The sequence below is a fragment of the Eubalaena glacialis genome, chromosome 1 (assembly GCF_028564815.1).
Source record: "Eubalaena glacialis isolate mEubGla1 chromosome 1, mEubGla1.1.hap2.+ XY, whole genome shotgun sequence".
Classification (NCBI taxonomy): domain Eukaryota; kingdom Metazoa; phylum Chordata; class Mammalia; order Artiodactyla; family Balaenidae; genus Eubalaena; species Eubalaena glacialis.
The window spans coordinates 38,986,057-39,008,824 of NC_083716.1; the positions used below are offsets into that span (position 1 = coordinate 38,986,057).

At 40.4% G+C, this 22,768-nt stretch overlaps 2 protein-coding genes across 3 annotated transcripts in view; one reads left to right on the top strand and one right to left on the bottom strand.

Moving 5' to 3' along the window:
• Positions 1-8,116, bottom strand: part of PTEN (phosphatase and tensin homolog) — an 86,668-nt gene extending 78,552 nt beyond the window's left edge. The window contains exons 1-2 of one of the 2 annotated variants that reach the window (XM_061174512.1): positions 7,971-8,116; positions 7,189-7,283 (exon numbers count right to left, since the gene is read on the bottom strand). In XM_061174512.1, coding sequence (XP_061030495.1) covers positions 7,189-7,267 — 79 coding nt within the window. In that variant the 5' untranslated portion in view covers positions 7,268-7,283; positions 7,971-8,116. The other variant, XM_061174595.1, reaches the window with a different exon arrangement.
• A 937-nt stretch (positions 8,117-9,053) lies between these two features.
• KLLN (killin, p53 regulated DNA replication inhibitor) lies at positions 9,054-9,930 on the top strand. Its single transcript, XM_061189971.1, is given in 4 exon segments — positions 9,054-9,142; positions 9,227-9,332; positions 9,335-9,713; positions 9,716-9,930. Coding segments are annotated over 4 exon segments (789 nt in total).
• The last annotated feature ends 12,838 nt before the right edge of the window (positions 9,931-22,768 follow it).

Genomic DNA, 22,768 nt, shown 5'->3' on the forward strand with positions numbered 1-22,768 from the left:
GGAGCTATAGTCTTAGTGCCCAACAGCACCCCCCTGCCAACTCTCCCTCTTCCCTCCAATATTCTGCTAGAGCCTCCTGGGGGCTGAATCCAAATGGAAGCCAGAGGATAAGGGAGCCTGAATGAGCCATCTAAGGATGTCAGTCTACCAGGCCTCAAAGAAGGGTGGAGAAAGGCGGAAAATGGATCTTGATGGGCAAACAGAGAATATCCAGCACTGTCCATCCCCCACACCTCAAAAAAGGAATAACACTGTTTCATATCCAAACAGGTACCCAAACTTCATTTTAAAAGTAGAGAAAAGATTTCAATTCTATTTATTTAATCTCCAGTAAGTTCCGAGTAACTAGAACACTCAAAAAGAAGAGTCTCACTAAATTCATGAGAGCAAAAGAATTTTAAATGGAAAAAAAAATTGCACACATTTTAAAACAAGGAGTTGTTTGCAACTCTGAACACGTATGCTATATTTATAAATCACTTTAGGAATACATATGATTTAAAGAATCAGATCACAACCCATTTCATAATACCTTAAATAATTACATCCTCCTTAAAAGATCAAAAATATTAAACATATAAAATTAGCAGAATGCAATCCCTGAAATTACTACTAAAGAAGATAGAACCTTATTATATTTAGCCTGAGAACCTACAAAAATCAAAATACATAAAATTGAAAACTATTCAGAAGTGCTTTAATAACACTAAATCAACTAAGTTTTGGGTAGTAATATAAAACAAAATACAGGAGCATGAAGCATTAGAGAGAAAGAGAGGGAATTTTAGATAACTAAATTTTCCTAAAAGTTGTCAAAATGAACAGTTCAATTCTACAACCTAGACTTGGACCAAAAATACAGCTAGTTTATCCAACACATAACAAAACACATAAAAATCATATAATCAGATAACTGCATATAAAATTAGACAGCACAATTCATTCTGCAATGCAAAACAAATATGTAAAAAAAAACTCACTGGAAATCAAGTGCTTCACTACTGAGGGTACTGTGACACAGCTGGGAGAGCAGCACAGGGAAAGGAAAAAAAAGATTGATCCCTATGTACAAGTAATGGCCTTTAATAGGCAGGTCTCAAGCTTATCCCATCCCTCCCCATACCTGGTAAGAATAAATGAAGAAAGAAATCCTTTAGCTCTTCTTCCCATTTCTAGGGCCTACAATGAGAATCTTGATCAAAAGCAAAAATGGGAAACAACAATACAAAGGTTTAACCTAAATAAAATTCCTATATTAATGCACTGCCAAATTATATTAAGTGTAAATGTTACTGTAATAAATGTAACTTGGCATTCAAAGTTGCATGACTCCTCCAAAAATCTGAACTTAAAAAGAAATGCTAAGATACCTTTACTGATAGACAGTTTATATAACTGTTATATCATATATTGAAAGTTTTGAGATGGCGATTACTCTGTGAATAAAACTACATGATATTTTAGCTGACCTATCTTTAACACTAAAGAAAATTTAATATTATAGCAAATTTTTATTTTAAAACTTCTACTTCATTAAGCCATAACAGAGAAAGTTTTCATCATACCTTAGTATTTTAAAGCAAATACTCTTCGATTAGTATGATTAACTCTTCTTTGCTCCATAGTATGAGGGAGCAGAGCTTCAAATTATTTGCAATGAAACAGCAAAATCATAGACATGTTACACTCACAACTCCTAAAGGAATACCCCTATTTTAAAAAATAGTCATAGCCTGAACCAATTAACATGCTAACATATCCAAAACTGAGGAAATTCAGTTAAAATCACTGCTCCTCCCATAAATGAAAAGACAAACAATTTCTCATACATGGGTAATCTGAAATTATAATTTTTAAGAGCAGCTGTTACCATTTAAGTATTTACAATGTGGTAGGTGCTATGCTAAGTGAATTACTTACATTATCTTATTTATTCTTCAAAATAAACTTTATGTGGGTTGGTACCATCATCCTCATTTTACAGATAAAACAGATTGAGAAAAGTAACCTACACAAAGCCATCCAGCTACTAAGTGGCAGAGTCAGGATTTCAACACAGGCAGTGTTGGTTCCAGAGCCTACACTGCCACCCTAAAATCTAAAATGAAACAATGTACAAACAGTGTGTAGATAAAACTAATACTCAATATTTTAATGTAATTTAAAATAGATTTAACCTTATTTAAAAATTATAAAACCACATCCACAAGGTGATCTCTAAAGAGAAGAAAGTTCAGTTTTTAGAAATATTACTATAGTTTCCTCACTCTGTCTTTATTTACATATATACACAGAGTATTCAAACACTTATAAGTTAGATTCACTATCCATATCTGAAGTGATGACTACTGATAATAATTAAGTGTATAACCACTTAAAATATAATACATAAACAGTCTTTTTTTCCACACTATATACAGGTTAAGAATATTCTTTTGCTGGAAGGTGCGCCACAGTATCCAAATCTCTCAATATTCTCAACACTACCAACAAGTGTATACCTAATACCCTGAAGATGTCCACTCATCTCTTAATGCAAACTGTTGCAAATGAAGTGACTTTGCCTTAACTATACTGAACTAAATTAAGACTTTCCATACAAAATTAATTCACCCTTAAATTATGTTTATTCTTCTTATACTAATATTTTTCTAACAGCCTTTTTTAATTCCAGTGCAAATTATTTTAAAAGAACCAAATTGCCAATAGCTTTTCTGTAACCCATGAAAAAATTCCAAAAATTTGGGGATATGTGAATAGTCAAATCCAATATACTAATTTCACCTTTCCTGACAAACGAAAGTACTTTACATTAGTAAATGCATATATATATTCAATACTTAGAGAATCACAGACCAAAACACTTTTGACCACCTAGCAAAGAATGCATGTGGCACTAATATGGCCTAAATAAAGGAATTAAGGACATCAGTTTGCTCAGCAAATCCTTAACAACTTAGGGTTGTTCGGTCTAACATTATTGGTATTTCTGATAGCAACTGTGTTAACCTCAAAGCTACCACACAGAAAGCAACTGTAAAACAGAATATTTAATATCATAAAACTGAATATTTACTGAAATCATTTCTGACCTCAATCTCACAAGCTGATACAAATGTCTTAAGTCACTATCCTTAGAACAAATCCTAACACCTTTTCTTAATGAATTCATACCACAAAAGAATACTGATTTTACTTAAAATCAAGTTTATCTAACAAAAAAAGAGACAGGAGAAAAGGTGAGAGTGACAGTTCTATGAAATAGAAATAAAACTTCAGAACTAATAGTGGCTACAGGAAAAAAAACACACCAATTTCTTACACCATCATTAATAACGTATTTTTCTGGAAGCTAAATTCTTATAGTACAGCCAAGGCCTAACATTTCAAGTAAGTGAAAAACTGTCATATGCATGCAAACTTCTAAATTTCTTTTCACAAACTCAAATTTCACATACAATATTAATATAAAAACATTTCCTACACTGCTGTCTTACTAAAAATGCTAAGGCAAAAATTTAAAAATAAAATGTTTACCGAGAGTGATTTAATGTAGAAACTTTGTGAAGTGATTTTTCCCATAATAAATACTCCTACATTAAAAAGTCACTGAAGTGATTACTTCTTAAGTTGCTTAGAAATTATTAAAAAGTATTAAGCTATCATCAAATGAACAAATAGCAAATGGGGCAAATCTCAAAATGAGGACCTTTGAAAATCGGTACTAAAGACTTCCAAAAAGTAAGAAATTTTGTAACATTAAGAGTTTTATATTTTTGTGTGTGTGGTTAATGGGAAAAAGCACATACTATACTGTTCCACACAAGAATTAAAATATCACCAGCTACCCTGAATATTGTTAAAATAAAATTCTGAAAGGTAATACACACAAATGCACCTTTCTCTACTATCTTTCTAAAACTATTTAAAATTAAGGTGGTTATACCTCACCACACTTTATATTTACTTAGTATTTATTTAGTGTATCATAAGCAATGTTAAATCTGCACTGATGACTGTACTACTGTGCAAACTTTTATAATGAACAGCAATAAAATTCCTTTTTCCTTATATTAAGAGTTACATAAACTGTAAATTCCTCTCAGATGCGCTTTATTCTTTAATACGCTTTATGAAAATGAAGTTTATAAATTATTGTATAGCAATTAGGTGGCCCAATTATGTTGCACAGGAAAGAAATACAACTTAACAGATACAAAACAGTGTAAAATAAAAATTGTGAGTAGAATCTTTTTTTAAAAAAACCTCACAATACAGTCATTTCAGTAATCACTAATCTTAAAAGATAATACAGCTAACTTCAATAGTCCCCGTACTCTCTACGAATTAAAAAGTATTCCCTATGAAGACGCAAACTTATCAATTAAAATGCAATAGAAGCCTAAAGTTTCCATGAAATCTAAAGACGATGAATTTTTTATAGTCTCATGTTTAATACTACTTTCCAGACTAACATTAAGGATAAAACCCCACCAACAAATTATTTTTAGAATAATTCAATTCTGCAAAAAAAATTAACTAAATTATGGTCCTCAATTTTCCTCTGAGGAAATCACTTCATTATTGATCTTTATAAAAATACTCCAATCACTATTTTCATAAAAGAATTTAACTTTGAACAGGCTAGCTGCTGAAATAGATACTACAACCTGCTAGAGACAAAGCCTTCAATGGCCATTTTAATTTTCCCCCCACCACAATAAACACTAAAGTGAAACCAAGCAAACCAAAGTGCTTTGGTATTTCAAAATTATTGGAAGTGCAACTACCAAAAAAGTAAACCCTTTACTGACTTCCCTAAGTGATTTTTTTTCATATAAACATTTGGCTCAATAAAACCACAACTCTAGAAATTAAGTGTTATTAGTCATTTGATGCAATATATGATAATGCTTTCTATGCATACCATAACTAAAAGGACAGTTTTAGAGAAAGTTGTAAGTCACATAAATTTCATACATAGAGGCACACACACTCTGAAATCAAAGGAGAAATGGCTAATCACCTCACTGCTCACATATAAGAACCTGGTAGAATAATGTTAGTCTTATAACTCTGATAATTTTAAATCGAATGGGTAAAGCAAAAATAGCATAAACATATTCTGAATACTAAAAGCAATCTGCCCAACAAACAGCATTCTAGAAAATTTTTTGAATGGGGGTTTATTTTAAAAAGTTAAACATTTAATTAATTTGTTCCTATACATCTAGATGACTGTCAAGCCACACCAATAGTAGACTATTTTTGAAATAGGTTACAAATCAGAAGAGTTTTTTCATAGTTAATTATCTTCTGGGCAAGCGGGTCAAGTTCAGCTTTAGTAAAGTTTTTCAATTAATGCAACTCCAAAATTTCCAAATATTCTTTTAAAATATCATTTTTTAACCTAACAGAAAACTTACGTTGTGTGTGTTGTAAAGCTACTTCTTCAGTAACTTTTATCTTCATTTCATATCAAAAACTGGGGCAAAATTAGCTGTGCACATTTATGTGTGGATACATAATCCAAAGGAATAAAAACTCTTCAGATATGTAACATTTTCTTCAAAAAAATCTTCCCCACAGTTTTTACCTGGACATACAGACACTTAGTGTCACTCTACCTTTAGGCAAAATGTTTACTGATACTTGCTAAGAAACCATTTTTATTAAGACTATTAACACTTATGCAATTATGTAGTTTTAACTAAGTATTGTCCACTGCTACAATCACAGCACCAAATTTTTTATCTTAAATAGAGGCCTTAATAAAATGCTTCAGTCACCTCAGACCAATAACTTAATCCTGTTCTTCATGCCTTACAGTGGCCTACCAGTGACTCTCAATTCCTACGATACTTTCCATTCTGCAAAAAAGGAGGGCTCTATCGCCATCCTTGATCAAAACCGGTTTATTATACCTGAAACTGCAAAGACTCATGCCTTTCGATAACCACTATCTTTTGAAATATAAAGGCCTAACTTTTAGGCAACCAATTATATACCACTGAAACTCTTGGGTTTCTGTCTTATCCAACAAGCTGACTCAGTAAATTTAATACACCATATGAAAAAAGCGAACACACCTACAATCCGAAACTGGAGTAATCCACTCTTGCCAGCATTTCTGGTTATTAGCTGGTAAATTATACTTATACTGATATTCTACACAAGCCAGAGTAAAGTTAATGGATACCCAAAGGTGTCACAGGACCTGAAACCTAAATAAGGTGAGTGTTAATCCTGGTATCACAATAATACTTAAATTTCAAGTGAAACTGAAGTTTAATCTCTGCAATCACCATTTGCTACACACAATACCCTTGAACCTACACATTATCATCTGGGATCAAAAACCACTCAATCTCCATTCTATTATGTGTCACAAGAGCACTGAATATACAGTGCTACTGAACTGCAAATTTCATGCCCTATCCCACTTCACCACAACACGAGACAAAAAAAGCAAATTTAACAGAGATCTAGTAAGAGCGCCTTTGAGATGTAACACAGTACTATTGATTTCAAGCTACAAAACTTCTAAATGAGATTCAAAGTTGTAATTAACTTAGTTTTAACACACAAACCTACTTTTGCCTTCAAATGAGCACCATATATGCTAAAATGATTCTCTCTCTAAAGTTATGCAAATCAGTTCGGTTCACAAATTTTAAAAGAATCTATCAATGCAACTCAGGAAACTAAAAGCAATCACTGCAAGATTCTGATGCAATATGCGTACGCGCAACACTAATTTTCATTTTAATCTGATCTATACCCTTGATCTAGGGCCTAAAGCCAAGATTTAATCGAAATATGCTCAACCTCAAAGCATCTACTTTTCTGTTCATTTAGCAGACCGGATTACCGAGCTCACTAATCCACTAGCAGTGTACTGTATTCTTTATTAACGGACAATAGCCCTTAGGGAGAGTCCCCACAGACAGACTAAGAAACCCATCAGTGCCTTGACACTTTCATCCAGGCAAGAGTTCCGAATAGCCGAACACACCCTAGGTTGAATGAATTCAAAAGAGGCACAAAATATACATGATCTAGAAATCCGACCAGGGTTAAATGTCATAGTCACCCAAACTATGGACATTTTTCGCATCCGTCTACTCCCACGTTATAAGAGAGAGTGACAGAAAGGCAAAGAGGAGCGGCAGCCACAGAAATGGATACAGGTCAAGTCTAAGTCGAATCCATCCTCTTGATATCTCCTTTTGTTTCTGCTAACGATCTCTTTGATGATGGCTGTCATGTCTGGGAGCCTGTGGCTGAAGAAAAAGGAGGAGAGAGATGGCAGAAGCTGCTGGTGGCGGGGCTTCTTCTGCAGGATGGAAATGGCTCTGGACTTGGCGGTGGCTGATGCCCCTCGCTCTGCTGCCGCTTGGTTCTGGACAGCAGCCGGGTAATGGCTGCTGCGGCGGCTGCTGGATGGTTGCAGCGACTGGGCCTGCTTCTCCTCAGCAGCCAGAGGTCTGGCAGCGGCGGCAGCGGAATGGGGAGAAGAATAATCCTCGGAACGGCTGCCTCCTCCGGCGGCCTCCGGAGCCCGGGCCAGGAGGGGTGCGGCGGCGGCGGAGGGGAGGTTTAAAACCGGCCCGGGTCCCTGGATGTGCCGCCGCCGCCGCCGCCGTGTTGGAGGCAGTAGAAGGGGAGAGACCAACTCTCCGGCGTTCCCAGCCCTGGAAATGGTGACAGGCCACTCCGACCCCCTCCCCGGAGCTGCAGCCGCCGCCGCCGCCGCCGCTTCTCCCCCCCGCTCCAGGAGCGGGAGGTGCAGCCGCCGCGCCTCAGCCGGCTCCCGCCCGAGTCCACAGCTTCCACCTTCCCTTTCAGGAGAAACCGAGGAAGAGGCTGCACGGTTAGAAAAGAAGACGAAGAGGAGGCGAGAAACGCCGCCGCTGCCGCCGCCGCCGGCCGGCCGGCTCCCCGAGGGCGCTGCCCCCGCGGCTGCTTACAGGCGCTGAGAGGGGCTCTGGGCCGCGGCCGCCGCCGTCTCTCATCTCCTTCGCCTGAGCCCGGCCTCGCCTCACAGCGGCTCAACTCTCAAACTTCCATCATGGCTGCAGCTTCCGAGAGGAGAGAACTGAGCGCAGCCGCGTCCCGGCACCCGAACGTGTATCCTGCCGCAGTGCACAAAGAGTCCCGCCACATCACCGCCCGCCGGCCTGCCCGCCCCCTGCGCCGCCGCGCCGGGAGCCCAGGCGCCTCGGAGCCCGAGGGGAGGCGGGAGGCGGACGGACCGCGCCGGGGGAGGGAAGGGCAGAGCAGAGGCTGTAGGGAGGGGGCAGAAGCAGGAGCTCCGGGTGCGAGCGCCGAGTCCCCAACGGGCAGGCGCACTGAGCATGCCCAGTATGACTGCCTGGCGCTCGCTCGGGCTTGTTTCGAGGCGCCCGCCTGTAGCTGCACTTGCCGCGGCTGCTTTTGCAGCAGCCCAGGGTGGGCGGAATGAGCTGAGCCACGGCCGAAAAACCCAGCCACAGGCAGAGTAGGCTGTTGCGAGGGGGAGAGGGGGAGCGAAGGTGAAGGCTGTGGCCGGTTCGTTGAGCAGTGTCACTGACTTGAGTCTGAGGTTACCTGTGCACAGGTGGAAAAGACCAGGTGACTGCTATGGTCAGGGTACAGGAAAACGCAGGGACGATCCCTGCAGCGAGGACACCCCTCCCCCTGCCTCCACCTCCAGATTTCCCCGGCACGGCCTTCAGCCTCCTTCTCCTTTTGCACGGATGTCGGATCACAATCGTTCGCAGGGATGTGACTGCAGCAGCCCTTGCCGAGAAATCCCACCTCTCCCCCCATCCCCACCCGTGTCCTCAAGGTGTCAGTCTTAGTACAAAGAATAACCCCCTATTGTGTCTCCAGTGTGTATCACCTCATCCGGCTCCCTTTCACCGCCCCACCTCCCGCTTCCCCGGTACTCGGTTCATTTGCCCTAAAAATGAAAGCTCCCAGCAGAGCGCGCTGAGTGTGAGCACATCGCCCCTGAATTTCTAGATCCCAAAGGGCAACTGTCCAGGTGAACTGAAAGCGGATCCCCGAGGATGGTATGCACGCTGCAGCCCCCTGCATTTCCCCCGGAGAGCCGAGCATCTCTCCCCTCGGGGTTCCAGTTGGGTTCACCGCTTCGAACGCAAGCTCGACCCTTAGCGGCTCCTCGCCCCGCCCCTTTTGGGCCGCAGTGAAAACCCGGCTGGGTGGATCGCCCCGGGGCCAGGTTCCGCGCTCCTCTAGCGGGTCAGTGCACGCTAGAGACCGGGGTTGCAGGGCGGGAGTATGAATTACGGGACGGTAGGACTCTGCAGCCCCAGCGAGTGGGCGGAGCCGAGGAGACCTAGGAGGGTTCAAAAGGAGGTGGAGGGATACACGGGCCACAGTCGGAACTACTTTCAGGAGGAGGTCACGTGTGTTCCTAGTTGGGGAACTTTCCAAATTCCCACTCCCATTTGATAGCTCTAGAGGCAAGTGCTTCGCTTCCTTTGCCCAGTGTGCTCCTGCCATGTACGGGTAGCTGGACCCCAGAGCCTCCCCGGTTTCGGCGGAAGAATAGGCTCAGACGATCCTCCCGCCGGAGCGCTGTCGGTGCTGGCGCCTGAGGAGCTGGTTACACAAGCACCCACATCCAAGCACGTGCCCCCGCCTCCCCTCACCTTGGCTGCCGCCGTTGATTCTTGCAGATCTCGGAGCAAGAGTTCCCAAGCTGGTCGCACCCTTTCCTGCTACCCACAGAGCAAGCTAGAGGACAGAGACCTGAAACTCCGAGCTCTGGATCCGCTACCACCGCGCCTTCCAAACCGTGGGAGAAGGGGCTGGGCCCCGGGGGTCTGGCGCATCTTCCTTGCTAGTGCCCTGCCCCCTAGGGCGAACCTTTCTGGTGCTGTACTCGCGGTGCAAAGGGTATCTCCTGCAGCAGCCCGGTGATTGAATTCAACGATGTTGCGACAAACTTTCAGTCACTACTTCTGAGCTGGTGAGCGCGCCCCACCTACTGTAGACTCAGCCTAGTGACTTATCTGGTCGGAGAACCTAGTCCATGGCCTTCAGCCCAGAACAAACTTGTCAAGTCTGCTTAGAGCTCGGATTGTTTGACCTAAACCGCGAAAGATCTGGTTCGGAAATGCTGAAAACTAGAGCGCATTTACCCTGACATCGATCGGCTGCAAAGTGAGTGGTCCACCGTCTGCTTGGAGAGAGTGGGCATCAGTACCAGCGTAGGAATTCTTTCTTTCCCCTGGGAAGTAGAACTCAAGGAGAATTTGAGTCCAAAAGTATTTAAGTTGATACCTAGACTGAGGCGCTGGTCGTTTTTTAGATCTGAGAGAATGGGATCAATTTGCATGTGTGTTGCAGTTATTGTGAATAGATGCCTAGGAAGTTCTAAAAGAGGATTTATTCAGTGTATGAGAAAGAACACATCATAGTTGCAGGCAGCCCCTGAAGACTAGAAACCTCAAGAGAGCTACCTTAGAAGCCACAGACCATTACCTAACTCCAGGACTACTTACTAATTAAACCAGGGATATTTACACTGTTCTTAGAGATCTCTGAGGCTTCATAAAACTTTGAATTTATATGCAACATCCTTTTAAGATACCTCTGCAGGAGTTAGCCACCTGCTGAATCTTCAGTCTTGATATTTATTGGAGCCTGGTTTTGTGCATGGTCCTGGTCAGCTTGGGGGAAGGAGGGGCCACAAGTGGAAAAAGAAATGGAGAGCAACCTAGAAAGAGTAGGAGAAAGGCCTCCATTTGGTTTCCAAAGATGAAAGTCCTGACCACACAGCCTAGATAAGCTAGAGATTTTTTTTTTTTTTAATAAATTTATTTATTTATTTATTTTTGGCTGTGTTGGGTCATGGGCTTTCTCCAGTTGCTGCGAGCAGGGGCTACTCTTCGTTGCAGTGCGCTGGCTTCTCATTGTGGCACGGGCTTCAGTAGTTGTGGCTCGCAGGCTCCAGAGCGCAGGTTCAGTAGTTGTGGCGCACGGGCTTAGTTGCTCTGTGGCATGTGGGATCTTCCCGGACCAGGGCTCGAACCTGTGTCCCCTGCATTGGCAGGCGGATTCTCAGCCACTGCGCCACCAGGGAAGCCCTAGAGATTTCTTTATTTTATAAATAACCAAGGATAAGTCCCTGATTTCTAGGTGTTCCACTAGATTGCATGGCAAGAACGTGAGAGCTACGCTCAATTGATTATCAACTACTGCTTGGTGAGGAAAGGGAAAATGAAGATAAAGTTAAATGAAGGCAAGTGATTAGGGAGGGGTAAAATGTCCCACGTTTGTTTTTCCAGTTGCTGATCTTGTCCCCAGAGTTCCTGTTATTAGCACTGCCCTACTTTGCCCACCCCTCTCCCCCCACTCCATGTGAAGATTAGTCTCGCAGTATCTGAGAAGTTCTGAAATCCACTTCCTAGGAAGAAAGTGGATTCATTCCTGCCCTGTTGGTGTTTTGGTGTTAGGCATGAGGAGAAAGAATCCTTTTCAGTTCCCATTGCACAGAGTTATTCTGGAGCAGAGAGGGTGTGCGTCACCAGCACTAACATGCTGGAATAGGAGACTGGCCCACAAGCACTTCCATCTGCTGAAAGAAGAAACTGGAAAATGAGTTTTGCTGCTACTCTAAACATCAGGTCCCTCTACTTATCTCCATGGTGAGTGAAAGGACCACCAGTGTTGGCAGATATTTGACCAGCCTGACAGCAATATCAGGTGGTTATTAGAAGTTGCTGAGTAAAAAATTTCCTCCCCTTCCCAGTGTTAAGTGGGTTCCTGAAGGAAATCCTTTTTTAATTTTTGTTTTTCTTCACTTTGTCCTCCTACCCAAGAGGTCTCCATACCCAGGTGGTAGAGCTGAAACCTTTAAATAGCTGACCCTATCTGATGTACAGAAAGTTTTTTTAAGTTTTTTTTTCAAGTTCAGTTGCAAATATCTGCTTGGCTGTACAGATATTACAATACATTGGTTTCTAAACACTTCAGTTATTTACCTGTCTGGATTCAGACTGCCCTGGGGAGAAACAGAAGCTGGTAACAAAGGGAGAATTATATAAAGCTTCAGGGAGACTAACCATACAGAATAATTAGTGAACAGGAAAAACCAGCTTTAATTATAGTTTCTAACAGCTGATTCCAAAACTGTATTGCTACTGCACCCAGAGAATATCTAAAGAAAATTCCTTTCTTATTTTCTTTGATAAGTGAAATGACCAGCAACTCAATGAGGATGATATAAATAGTTGATGTGCTCTTTGTGGGTCCTGCTGCTAAAATGTCTTTTGTTGAACACTGATTGCTATAGTACCTTTCTCATCTCCCACACACTGACCTTTCAAATAGAGATCTAAAGCAATGGCTTCAATTTTTAAGTAATCTTCTCTATTTTTATCTGCTTAACCACTGTTTTCTAAATAATACAGAGTAAAAAGTATATAATAATTATATATTTTAATATAAACCATCCCATTCTTCCAATGGTCTGAAGACTTTTCCCTTATTTCAGTTATCCTAATTACAAATATTCCTGTTGTTTTAAATAAAGACATTTTGCTTACAACATTTCTCCAGAAGGTACCAGTATGGATCATACAAGCAACCACATCCTAAAAGAGAATTTTCCATTGTTGCCTGCAAGTTCTTCATGCCCTAATCTCCTGGAGCTATTTCAGATGGCACTTGTGTCTCCTTTCACATCTCGGTAGAGAGGTGTGCTGTATGAAATATCACACAAAGAGAAATAAGGGCTGGGCTGGGTGCTTCTGGGAGAACCACAGAGCAGACTAGGCACTCACTATGTCCAAGTGGCATTTAGAAATTGTGACTTGGACTAGAGAGTGATAGAAAAGAAAGACCTAACATGACAAGACAGCTTTGATTGTTTTAGTCTCTGATCTAACACTGGCTATTGGATATTCCACTTTGGTCCCCTTAATACTAACTCTAGCCCTAGGAACACATTTCTTGCCTTTTAGCTCTTCCGATAATAGAAAAAGATAATAATTTTTATGTTACCAGCAGATATTGGGGCATTTACCAGGTGCTTCACAGAGTAGCCCTCATTTGTCCAGGTATAGGAGGGACACTGAGAAGGAGTCAAGGTTAACTATTGCCTCACTCCTACAAATCTTTCCCTTCAGAACATCCTTCTGGCTTCTGAGGTATCACTTTTTCTGGTAACAAAAAGCAACAAAAAACCTTTTTGAAAGAGAAAATGCATGGTTAAAACTCTATCTAAGGGACTTCCCTAGTGGTCCAGTGGTTGAGAATCCGCCTTCCAATGCAGGGGACGTGGGTTCGATCCCTGGTTGGGGAACTAAAATCCTACATGCCAGGGGGCAACTAAGCCCACACACCGCAACTACTGAGCCTGTGCACTCTGGAGCCTGCCCGCCACAACTAGAGAGAAGCCCGTGTGCCACGGGCACAAAGAGCCCACGCCACAACGAAAGATCCCACATGCTACAATGAAGATCCCACATGCCGCAACTAAGACCTGACACAGCCAAATAAATAAAAATTTAAAAATTTTAAAAAAAACCCAAAACTCTATTTAAGGTAGCTTTTTTGTCTGTGTTGATGGTACAGGGTCTTAACTCCATTCAGTCATTTAATGATTCAATCAACAAATATGTGGGAGTCTTATGTGCCAGTACTAATAATGCTAAGCTTTGTGGACAGAGAAATGACTATAGCATAGAGGGTCCAGCCTTTATGGAATTTAGTCGTCTTGAAAACTTGGCTTCTTTGTCTGACACTGTTGCAACCTCTTCACAGTCTAGGAGTAAAGTTAAAGCTGTAGAAAATACCCTAATATTTGATAACTGTTTCAATTATCTATTGCTGCATAACAAACCACTGTAAACTTGGTGGCTTAAAAGAACAACCACCATTTATTTTCTCACAATTTTGCAATTTGGGAAGGTCACAGCTTCACAGTTCTTCAGCTCCCCCATGATGTCAGCTGGGTCAGACATGTGGTTACGTTCAGCTATGACTTTGGCTAGGGCTGGAATGTCTGTGACATTCCCCACATGTCTGGCACCTCAGCTGGAGCACCTGAAATGCCTGGGGGCCTCCCTCTCTTCATGTGATCATTCATCATTCAGTGGTCCAGCGCAAGCATCTTTGCACAGTGACTGAATCCCAAGAGGAAGAAAGCAGAGGCTTCAAGGCCTCTCAAAGGCATGGTTCAGAAGTCCCAGAATCTCACTTTCATTCTATTCTCTTGGCCAAAGCAAGTCACAAGGCCAGCCCAGATCCAAGGGGAGAGGAGTCTCACTTCTTAATGGAAGGAGTGGCTGGGATGAGAGGAATTATTGGCAGTCATATTTGGAAGCACTCTACCATAATCCACCCTCTGGCCACAAGTGTTCACACATACACACCCACACACAGACATGCAAAAGACACTTACTTCCTCCCCCCCAAATTATCATTCTGTATAGCATTGGCTCTAAGGTCTAGGATCTGGTAATACACACTAGGCCCAGATGTGAATGAGGCATTTCAGATGCTGCTCCTCTTCATCTGGAGATCCATGAACTAAAAAGACAAGTTACAATACACAACATACAATGCTGAAACAGGGATAGAATAACTGCAATAGATACTTCTTTTCAAAGGTCGGCAGGGGGAAATGGAAGGCACATAGCAGTCATTAGTCTGTAGCAATTCTGAAAGCCAGCCAAGCGCTGTCATCCTGACTCTAAGAATCTAGTTCTCCATTAGGGCCTGGTTCTTCTCCCTGGGAGTAGTTTCCTAATCCACTGTTCTTGGCTCCCTGCTCTGGGGTCTAGTTGACCTCTGAGTCAATCTTCCTTTTTCATAAGAAACTGCCTGCCCTTTACAGTTGAATAACTCTCTCAGCCTGCTTCTTGCCCATAGAAAGTTGGGGGCCCAGAGGCTTTTTTTCATTTTGAACTGTCTCCTGCTTCTTTGGTCCAAGCTCCTGGTGCTTTTATCAATAAAATTCTTTTTAAAAGTGTGTGGGTTTTCTATGACTCTAATTGGAGTTCACTCCTTGACCACAAAGCAACATCCAGAATTCTTTCAAAAACAAACCTCTGTCTACATTGGGCCTTTATCTAGGTGACTGCTGTTGGACCACCCTTAAGATTCTTAGAAGCCCTTTTTGTCTAGATGAGAGGGTCTACGAAGCAATGTCTTAAATTTTTTAGAGGTCTCAACAGAGTTTTGATTAAATCTTTTCCTTGAGGTCACATTTTATAGGCAGTCCCTAAGGCCATTTCTTAATTTGAGACCTTTTGCTGACTATAAAGACTCTCCTAGGCCCTGTATATTTCTACATTCTGCTTAAAAACTGAATAGTTCTTTTTTTTTTTTTAACACATTTCTCTCTTGTGATACATGACACATCACTAAAAGAAGCCAACTGACACTTTGAACATTCACATTGAAAATCTTCACTAGGTCTACAAGTTCATTAGGTACATTTTCTGTTTTACTGCACACAACTGCAAATGTTTCCAAACATTTTGCCACTACATAACACCACTTAGCCAGCCTCCAATAGCAATTTCCTCACTACTCTTATAGCTTCCATTGAGATCCCTCAACAAATATTAGCAAACCAAATTCAACAATACGTTAAAAGGATCATACACCATGATCAATTGGGATTTTTTCCAGGGATGCAAGGATGGTTCAACATCTACAAATAAATCAACATGATATATACCACATTAACAAAATGAAGGATAAAAATCATATGATCATCTCAATAAATACAATAAAAGCATTTGACAAAATTCAACATCCATTTATGATTAAAAAATCTCAACAAAGTGGGTATAATGAGAACATATATCAACATAATAAAGACCACGTATGACAATCCCACAGCTAACATACTCAACAGCAAAACGCTGAAAGTTTTTCTTCTAAGATCAGGAACAAGATAAGGATGCTCAGTTTCACCACTTCTATTCAACACAGTATTGGAAGTTCTAGCCAAAGCATTTATGCAAGCAAAGGAAATAAAAGGCATCCAAATCAAAAAGGAACAAGTAAAACTGTCACTATTTGCAAATGACATGAGATTATATATAGAAAACCCTAAAGACTCCACCAAAAAACTGGTAGAACTAATAAACACATTCAGTAAAGTTGCAAGATATAAAATCAATATACAGGGACTTCCCTGGTGGCGCAGTGGTTAAGAATCTGCCTGCCAATGCAGGGGACACGGGTTCGTCCAGGAAGATCCCACATGCCATGGAGCAACTAAGCCCGTGCGCCACAACTACTGAGCCTGTGTACCACAACTACTGAAGCCCACACACCTAAAACCCGTGCTCCGCAACAAGAGAAGCCACCAGAATGAGAAGCCCGCATACTGCAACGAAGAGTAGCCCCTCCTTGCCACAACTACAGAAAACCCACACGCAGCAACGAAGACCCAATGCAGCCAAAATAAATAAATAAATAAATAAATGTATTTAAAATTTTTTTTAAAAATCAATATACAAAAATCAGTTGCATTTCTTACACTAACAATGAACTATCAGAAAGAGAGATTAAGAAAACAATTCCATTTACAATTGCATCAAAAAGAATAAAATACTTAGGAATAAATGTAACCAAGGAGGTGAAAGACCTGTACACTGAAAACTATAAAACACTGATGAAAGAAATCAAAGAAGACGCAAACAAATGGAAAGATAATCTGTGCTCTTGGATTAGAAGAATTAATATTGTTAAAATGACCATACTATCCAAAGCAATCTACAGATTCAATGCAATCTCTATCAAAATTCCAAAGGCATTTTTCGCAGAAATAGAACATACAATCCTAAAATTTGTATGGAACCACAAAAGACCCCGAATAGCCAAAGCAATCTTCAGAAAGAAGAACAAAGCTACAGGCATCACACTCCCTGATTTCAAGCTATCTTACAAAGCTATAGTAATTAAAACAGTATGGTACTGGCATAAAAACAGACACATAGACCAATGTGACAGAATAGACAGCCCAGAAATACATCCATGCATATGTGGTCAATTAACTTACTACAATAGAGGCAAAAACATACAATGGGGAAAGGACAATCTCTTCAACAAACGTTGTTGGGAAAACTGGACAGCCACATGCAAAAAAATGAAACTAGACTACTATCTAACACCATACACAAAAATTAACTTGAAATGGATTAAAGACTTGTATGTAGTAAGACCTGAAACAATAAAGGTCCTAGAAGGAAACATCCGTGGTAAGCTCCTTGACATTGATCTTGGCAATGATTTTTTACATCTGACTCCATAAGCAAAGGCAACAAAAGCAAAAATGGACAGCAGGACTATATCAACCTAAAAAGCTTTTGCTCTTCAAAGGAAATCAACAAAATGAAATGGCAACTTACTAAATGGGAGAAAATATTTGCAAATCATATATCTGATACAAGGTTAATATCCAAAATATATAAAGAATTCATACAACTCAATAGCAAAACAAACAAACAAAAAAACCAATCCAATTAAAAAATGGGCAGAAGATCTGAATAAACGTTTTTCCAAAGAAGACATACAAATGGCCAACAGGCACATGAAAAGATGCTAAGCATCATTAATCATCAGGGAAATGCAAATCAAAGCCACAATTGAATATCACCTCAAATCTGTTGGCTATTTGAATGGCTATTATAAAAAAGAAGAAATAACAAGTGTTGGTGAGGGTGTGGAGAAAAGGGAACACTTGTGCACTGTTGGTGGGAATGTTAATTGGTAAAGCCACTTTGTAAAACAATGTGGAGGTCCGCCCCAAAATTAAAAATAGAACAACATGATTCAGCAATTCCACTTCTGAGTATTTATCTGAAGAAAGGAAAAATAGTCATTTGAAAGGATATGTGCACCCCTATGTTCGTTGCAGCATTACTTCCAATAGCCAACATATAAAACAACCTAAATGTTCATTGATGGATGAATGGATAAAGAAGATGTAATATATGTATATAAATACACACACACACACACACAATGGAATACTATTCAGCCATAAAAAAGAATGAAATTTTGCCATTGGCAGCAACAGGAATGGACCCTGAGGGCATTATGCTAAGTGAAATATTAATAAGTCAGACAGAGAAAGACAAATACTGTATGATCTCACTTATATGTGGAATCTAAAAAACAAAACAAACAATAATAATGAAAAAAAACAAGCTCATAGATACAGAGAACAGATTAACAGATTGGTGGCTGCTGGAGGGAAGGGGAGAGGTGGGAGTGGGTAAAATGGATGAAGAGGTTAAAAGGTACAAAGTTTCAGCTATAAAATAAATAAATCCTGGGGATGTAATGTACAGCATGGTGACTGTAGTTAATTATACTGTATTGCATATTTGAAAGTTGCTAAAAGAATACATCTTAAAAGTCATCATCAGGAGAAAAAAAGAAAAAAATTTTTGTAACTATTTATGGTGACAGATGTTAACTAGACTTATTGTGGTGATTATTTCTCAGTGTATATCGAATCATTATGTTGTACACCTGAAAGTAATATAATGTTATATGTCAATTACACCTCAATTTTAAAAAAAGAAAGAAAAAAGAGTCCCTGCCCAGACTAAGGAGACATATCAACTAAATGCCAATGTGGGATCCTGAATTGGATCCTGGAACAGAAAAAGAACATCACTGGAAAAACTGGTAAAGTTCATATAAGGTCTGTACCTTATGTTAATTTCCTGATTTTGATAATTATTCTATGGCTATGTAATCTATTTATATTAGGGCAGCTGAGCGAAGAATATACATGAACTCTGTACCATTTTGCAACTTTTCTGTAAGTTTAAATTGCTTCAAAATAAATTTTTTAAAACTAAATTAAAAAAAAAATTTTAGGAGTTAGAGTTCCCTCATCACCTTTCCAACCTCCACCCAATGCTGGGTCCCAAAATCAATGCCACATGTTTTAGATTTTTGTTATGCCAGGGTCCAACTTTCAAACATCAATTTCTATTATCTGTTGTGCATAACACACTACCCCTAATTTCATTTTTAAATAAATGAGCATTTTAAATAAATGTAGCAGCTCAAAATAGCAACAACCATTTTTTTGCTCACCATTCTGCAATATGGACAGGATGATGGTGACAGCTTGTCTCTCCTTCGTGTAATGTTGTTTGGGGTGGCTTGATTTGGGCTGGAGGATCCAAGATGGATTCAATTACATGTCTAATGCCTTAGCTGGAGTGGCTGGGATAGCTAGGAGCTGGCTGGACCTAACTCCCTCCTTACTCTCTTATCCTCTAAAAAAGAGGCACACTGCCTCCACGAGGCCATTCTCTTCAGCAAGGTAGTCAGACTTCTTCACGTGGTCATTATTTTCCAAGAGAGCAAAAACTAAAGTTGCCAGGTCTAGGCCCAGAACTGTAGTAGCATCATTTTTGCCTCATTCCATTGACCAAAGCAAGTACCAGACCCATCAAGATTCAAGACTGGGGAAAAAGACTTTGCCTCTTGGTGGTAAGCTTGTAGAGAGATGGAGGAATTGTTGATGGTCATCTACCACTGTGACCCTAGCTCTCTTCCTTATTTAAAAAAAATTTTTTTTAAATTAATTAATTAATTAATTTAATTTTGGCTACGTTGGGTCTTTGTTGCTGCCCGCGGGCTCTCTCTAGTTGCAGCAAGTGGGGGCTACTCTTTGTTGTGGTGCGCAGGCTTCTCATTGCGGTGGCTTCTCTTGTTGCGGAGCACGGGCTCTAGGCACATGGGCTTCAGTAGTTGTGGCACGCAGGCTCAGTAGTTGTGGCTCGTGGGCTCTAGAGCGCAGGCTCAATAGTTGTGGCGCACGGGCTTAGTTGCTCTGTGGCATGTGGGATCTTCCCGGACCAGGGCTCAAACCCATGCCCCCTGCATTGGCAGGAGGATTCTTAACCACTGAGCCAACAGGGAAGCCCTCTCTTCCTTATAAATGACTCTTCAAATCAGACAGTTTTCCATAGTCAATTCTGCCTAGACTCTATCATTTAAGAATCACCACTATCAGCTGACAATTTGATTAGCAACTGAATGTTTTCAGTTTGTTACCTATTTTGTTCCTTAATCATGTAATCTTTTCATTTCCTCACTCATCTATTTCACATGCATAATTCTACTCTAGGATTAATTTATTTCACAAAAGTGTTCATTAAAATTCAGTAAAATAAAACAAAAGTGATAATACATGTATACATATATATGTTTACATAATTACATGGAAAATATATGGAAGAATAAACCAGAGAGAATATAACACTGGTTATCTCTGAGGTTAGGATGGGGAGGGAGGGCCTCAGAGGGAGAGGAATTTCTCTTTTCATTTATTGCTTTTTATATGATTTGAAGGTTCTTTACAATGATCATTTATTATTATGAAAAAAGTTATTTCATCAAATAGAATTAAGACTAAAAATATACAAATACCTATTATCAAAAGAATATCAAATCAACCAAGGAAAGAGCTCAACTGTAATTTCATTTTTAAATAAATGAGCTCACTAAGGAATTTCCAGCATTTAAGCCTAAAGGTCTGTTTGATGTCTGCTGCACAACAGAAATACATGAGAATAACTGCTATAAGTGCTGTCTAGTAGAGATGCTGTATAGTAGACAGGTTATATCTTACCCTGAGTACCCTCTCTCCCTAGATCAACCATCTCTACTAGATCTACTCTTCACTCTTTGTACTATCTAATGACTTTTGCTGCTCAAAGAAAATATGCTCCAGAAATAATCATCTGGTACCACAGCAATACCACCATTCAAAGCAGTGGCAGATTACTTTATGATCCAAGAAATCTCAAAGGTCCCTTAGTTCACCAATCCCATTTTACAAAGGAAGAAACTGAAGCCCAAGGAGTTTATATGCCCAGATTACATAGCTACTCAATGAGGGATCCTGGATTGGAGTTTGGGAAATTTCTTGAATAAATTCCCATCAGTGAATAAAGATGGGAAGAAAACCTCGCTTTTAGAGACTTAAGTTAATTAGAAATTTCACTGGAGAAGGCTGTTAATGGTATTTTCAAGCTTGTACAGGGGAGAATGAAGGCAACAAGAAGACTACCTAACTAGAAACAGTAAATAGGGTTTGGAATAGGGAAAGATGGTGACTGATGCTTACTCTCTGTCCTAAAGTGTCCTGAAATTGAACCATGAGAATTAGGGCCTTAAAGATCAAACATGAATTGCTGCATGTTACAATTCTGCTTCTCCTCCTCAGTTCCTAAGATCACTGGGAGAATATCTTCCAAACAAGGATGGAAAGGAGGCAACTGTTATACGTGGATTGAGAAAAAGAAAAGGGACTGTGCTCTTTTGAAAGGAAGGAAATGCCAAAAGCTTCCGGGAATAGAGGGAAACACTGCCACCTGCTGAAGAGTTGGAGTCAATGAAAGTGGTGCCAGGCATGGTTAGAGGGAGCATCTCCTGCAGGGCTCAAAAATACCGTATGCTAACACATATATAAGGAATCTAAAAAAAAAAAAAAAGGTTCTGAAGAACATAGGGGCAGGACAGGAATAAAGATGCAGACGTAGAGAATGGACTTGAGGACACAGGGAGGGGGAAGGGTAAGCTGGGACGAAGTGAGAGAGTGGCATGGACATATATACACTACCAAATGTCAAATAGATACCTAGTGGGAAGCAGCCGCATAGCACAGGGAGATCAGCTCAGTGCTTTGTGTCCACCTAAGAGGGGTGGGATAGTGAGGGTGGGAGGGAGATGCAAGAGGGAGGAGATATGGGGATATATGTATATGTATAGCTGATTCACTTTGTTATACAGCAGAAACTAACACACCGTTGTAAAGCAATTATACTCCAATAAAGATGTTAAAAATTTTTTTAAATTTTTAAAAAATCAGTTAACGAATCTATTTGCAGTCTGAGCAGGTCAGTGCAGAGAGAAAGTTTAGCTCTGGATTTCATCAGGCCAATCTGTAGTAGAGAAAGGTCAGCTTGTCTCTACTGTGAGGATGGTAGAGGCCTGCATCCCTGCTTCCCTTTCTTCCATGAATATTTATGCCTATTAGCTCTGAATTTTTTCCCAAAACCTAAATCTCAAAATAATTAAATATACTTGGTTGAGACAAGATAAAAGTGATCTGAGAGGAAAAAGCAATACAAAGAAGTTTATTCATATAACATATGCACAGGGTTAAAAATTCCCGGTGGCTCACTACTACCATTCCCCAGACTGTCTTTTTTTTTTCCTTTTTACTCTTCCTCTAATATTCACATACAAATATACACACAAAGGACAATTGCAAGAGAGGGCTGGGAGAAAGTTGCTGATCCTTTATGTAAAGACTTAGCCTTTCCCCTCTGCTATGGTCTGAGTGTGTCCTCTCCAAATTTTTACATTGAAACCCAACCCCAAGGTGAGGGTATTAAGAGGTAGGGCCTTTGTGAGGTGATTAGATCACAAAAGCAGAGCCCTCACCAATGGGATTAGTGCCCTTATAAAAAAGGTCTGACAGAGCTCCCTTCCCCTTCTGCCATGCCAGGTGCGGTTACATCTAGAAGACAGCATTTATGAATCGGGAAGCAGGCCCTTGCTAGACACAGACCTGATCATGTGGGCATGCTGATCTTGGACATTCAGCCTTCAAAACTGAGAAATAAATTTCTGTTCTTTGTAAGCCACCCAGTCTGTGGCATTTTGCTATAGCAGCCTGAACAGACTAAGACACTCTCTTTCCAGCATCTTTCCACTCTCTTTTCTCCTGCCCTCTTTCTTACCATTCTCTTTCTTC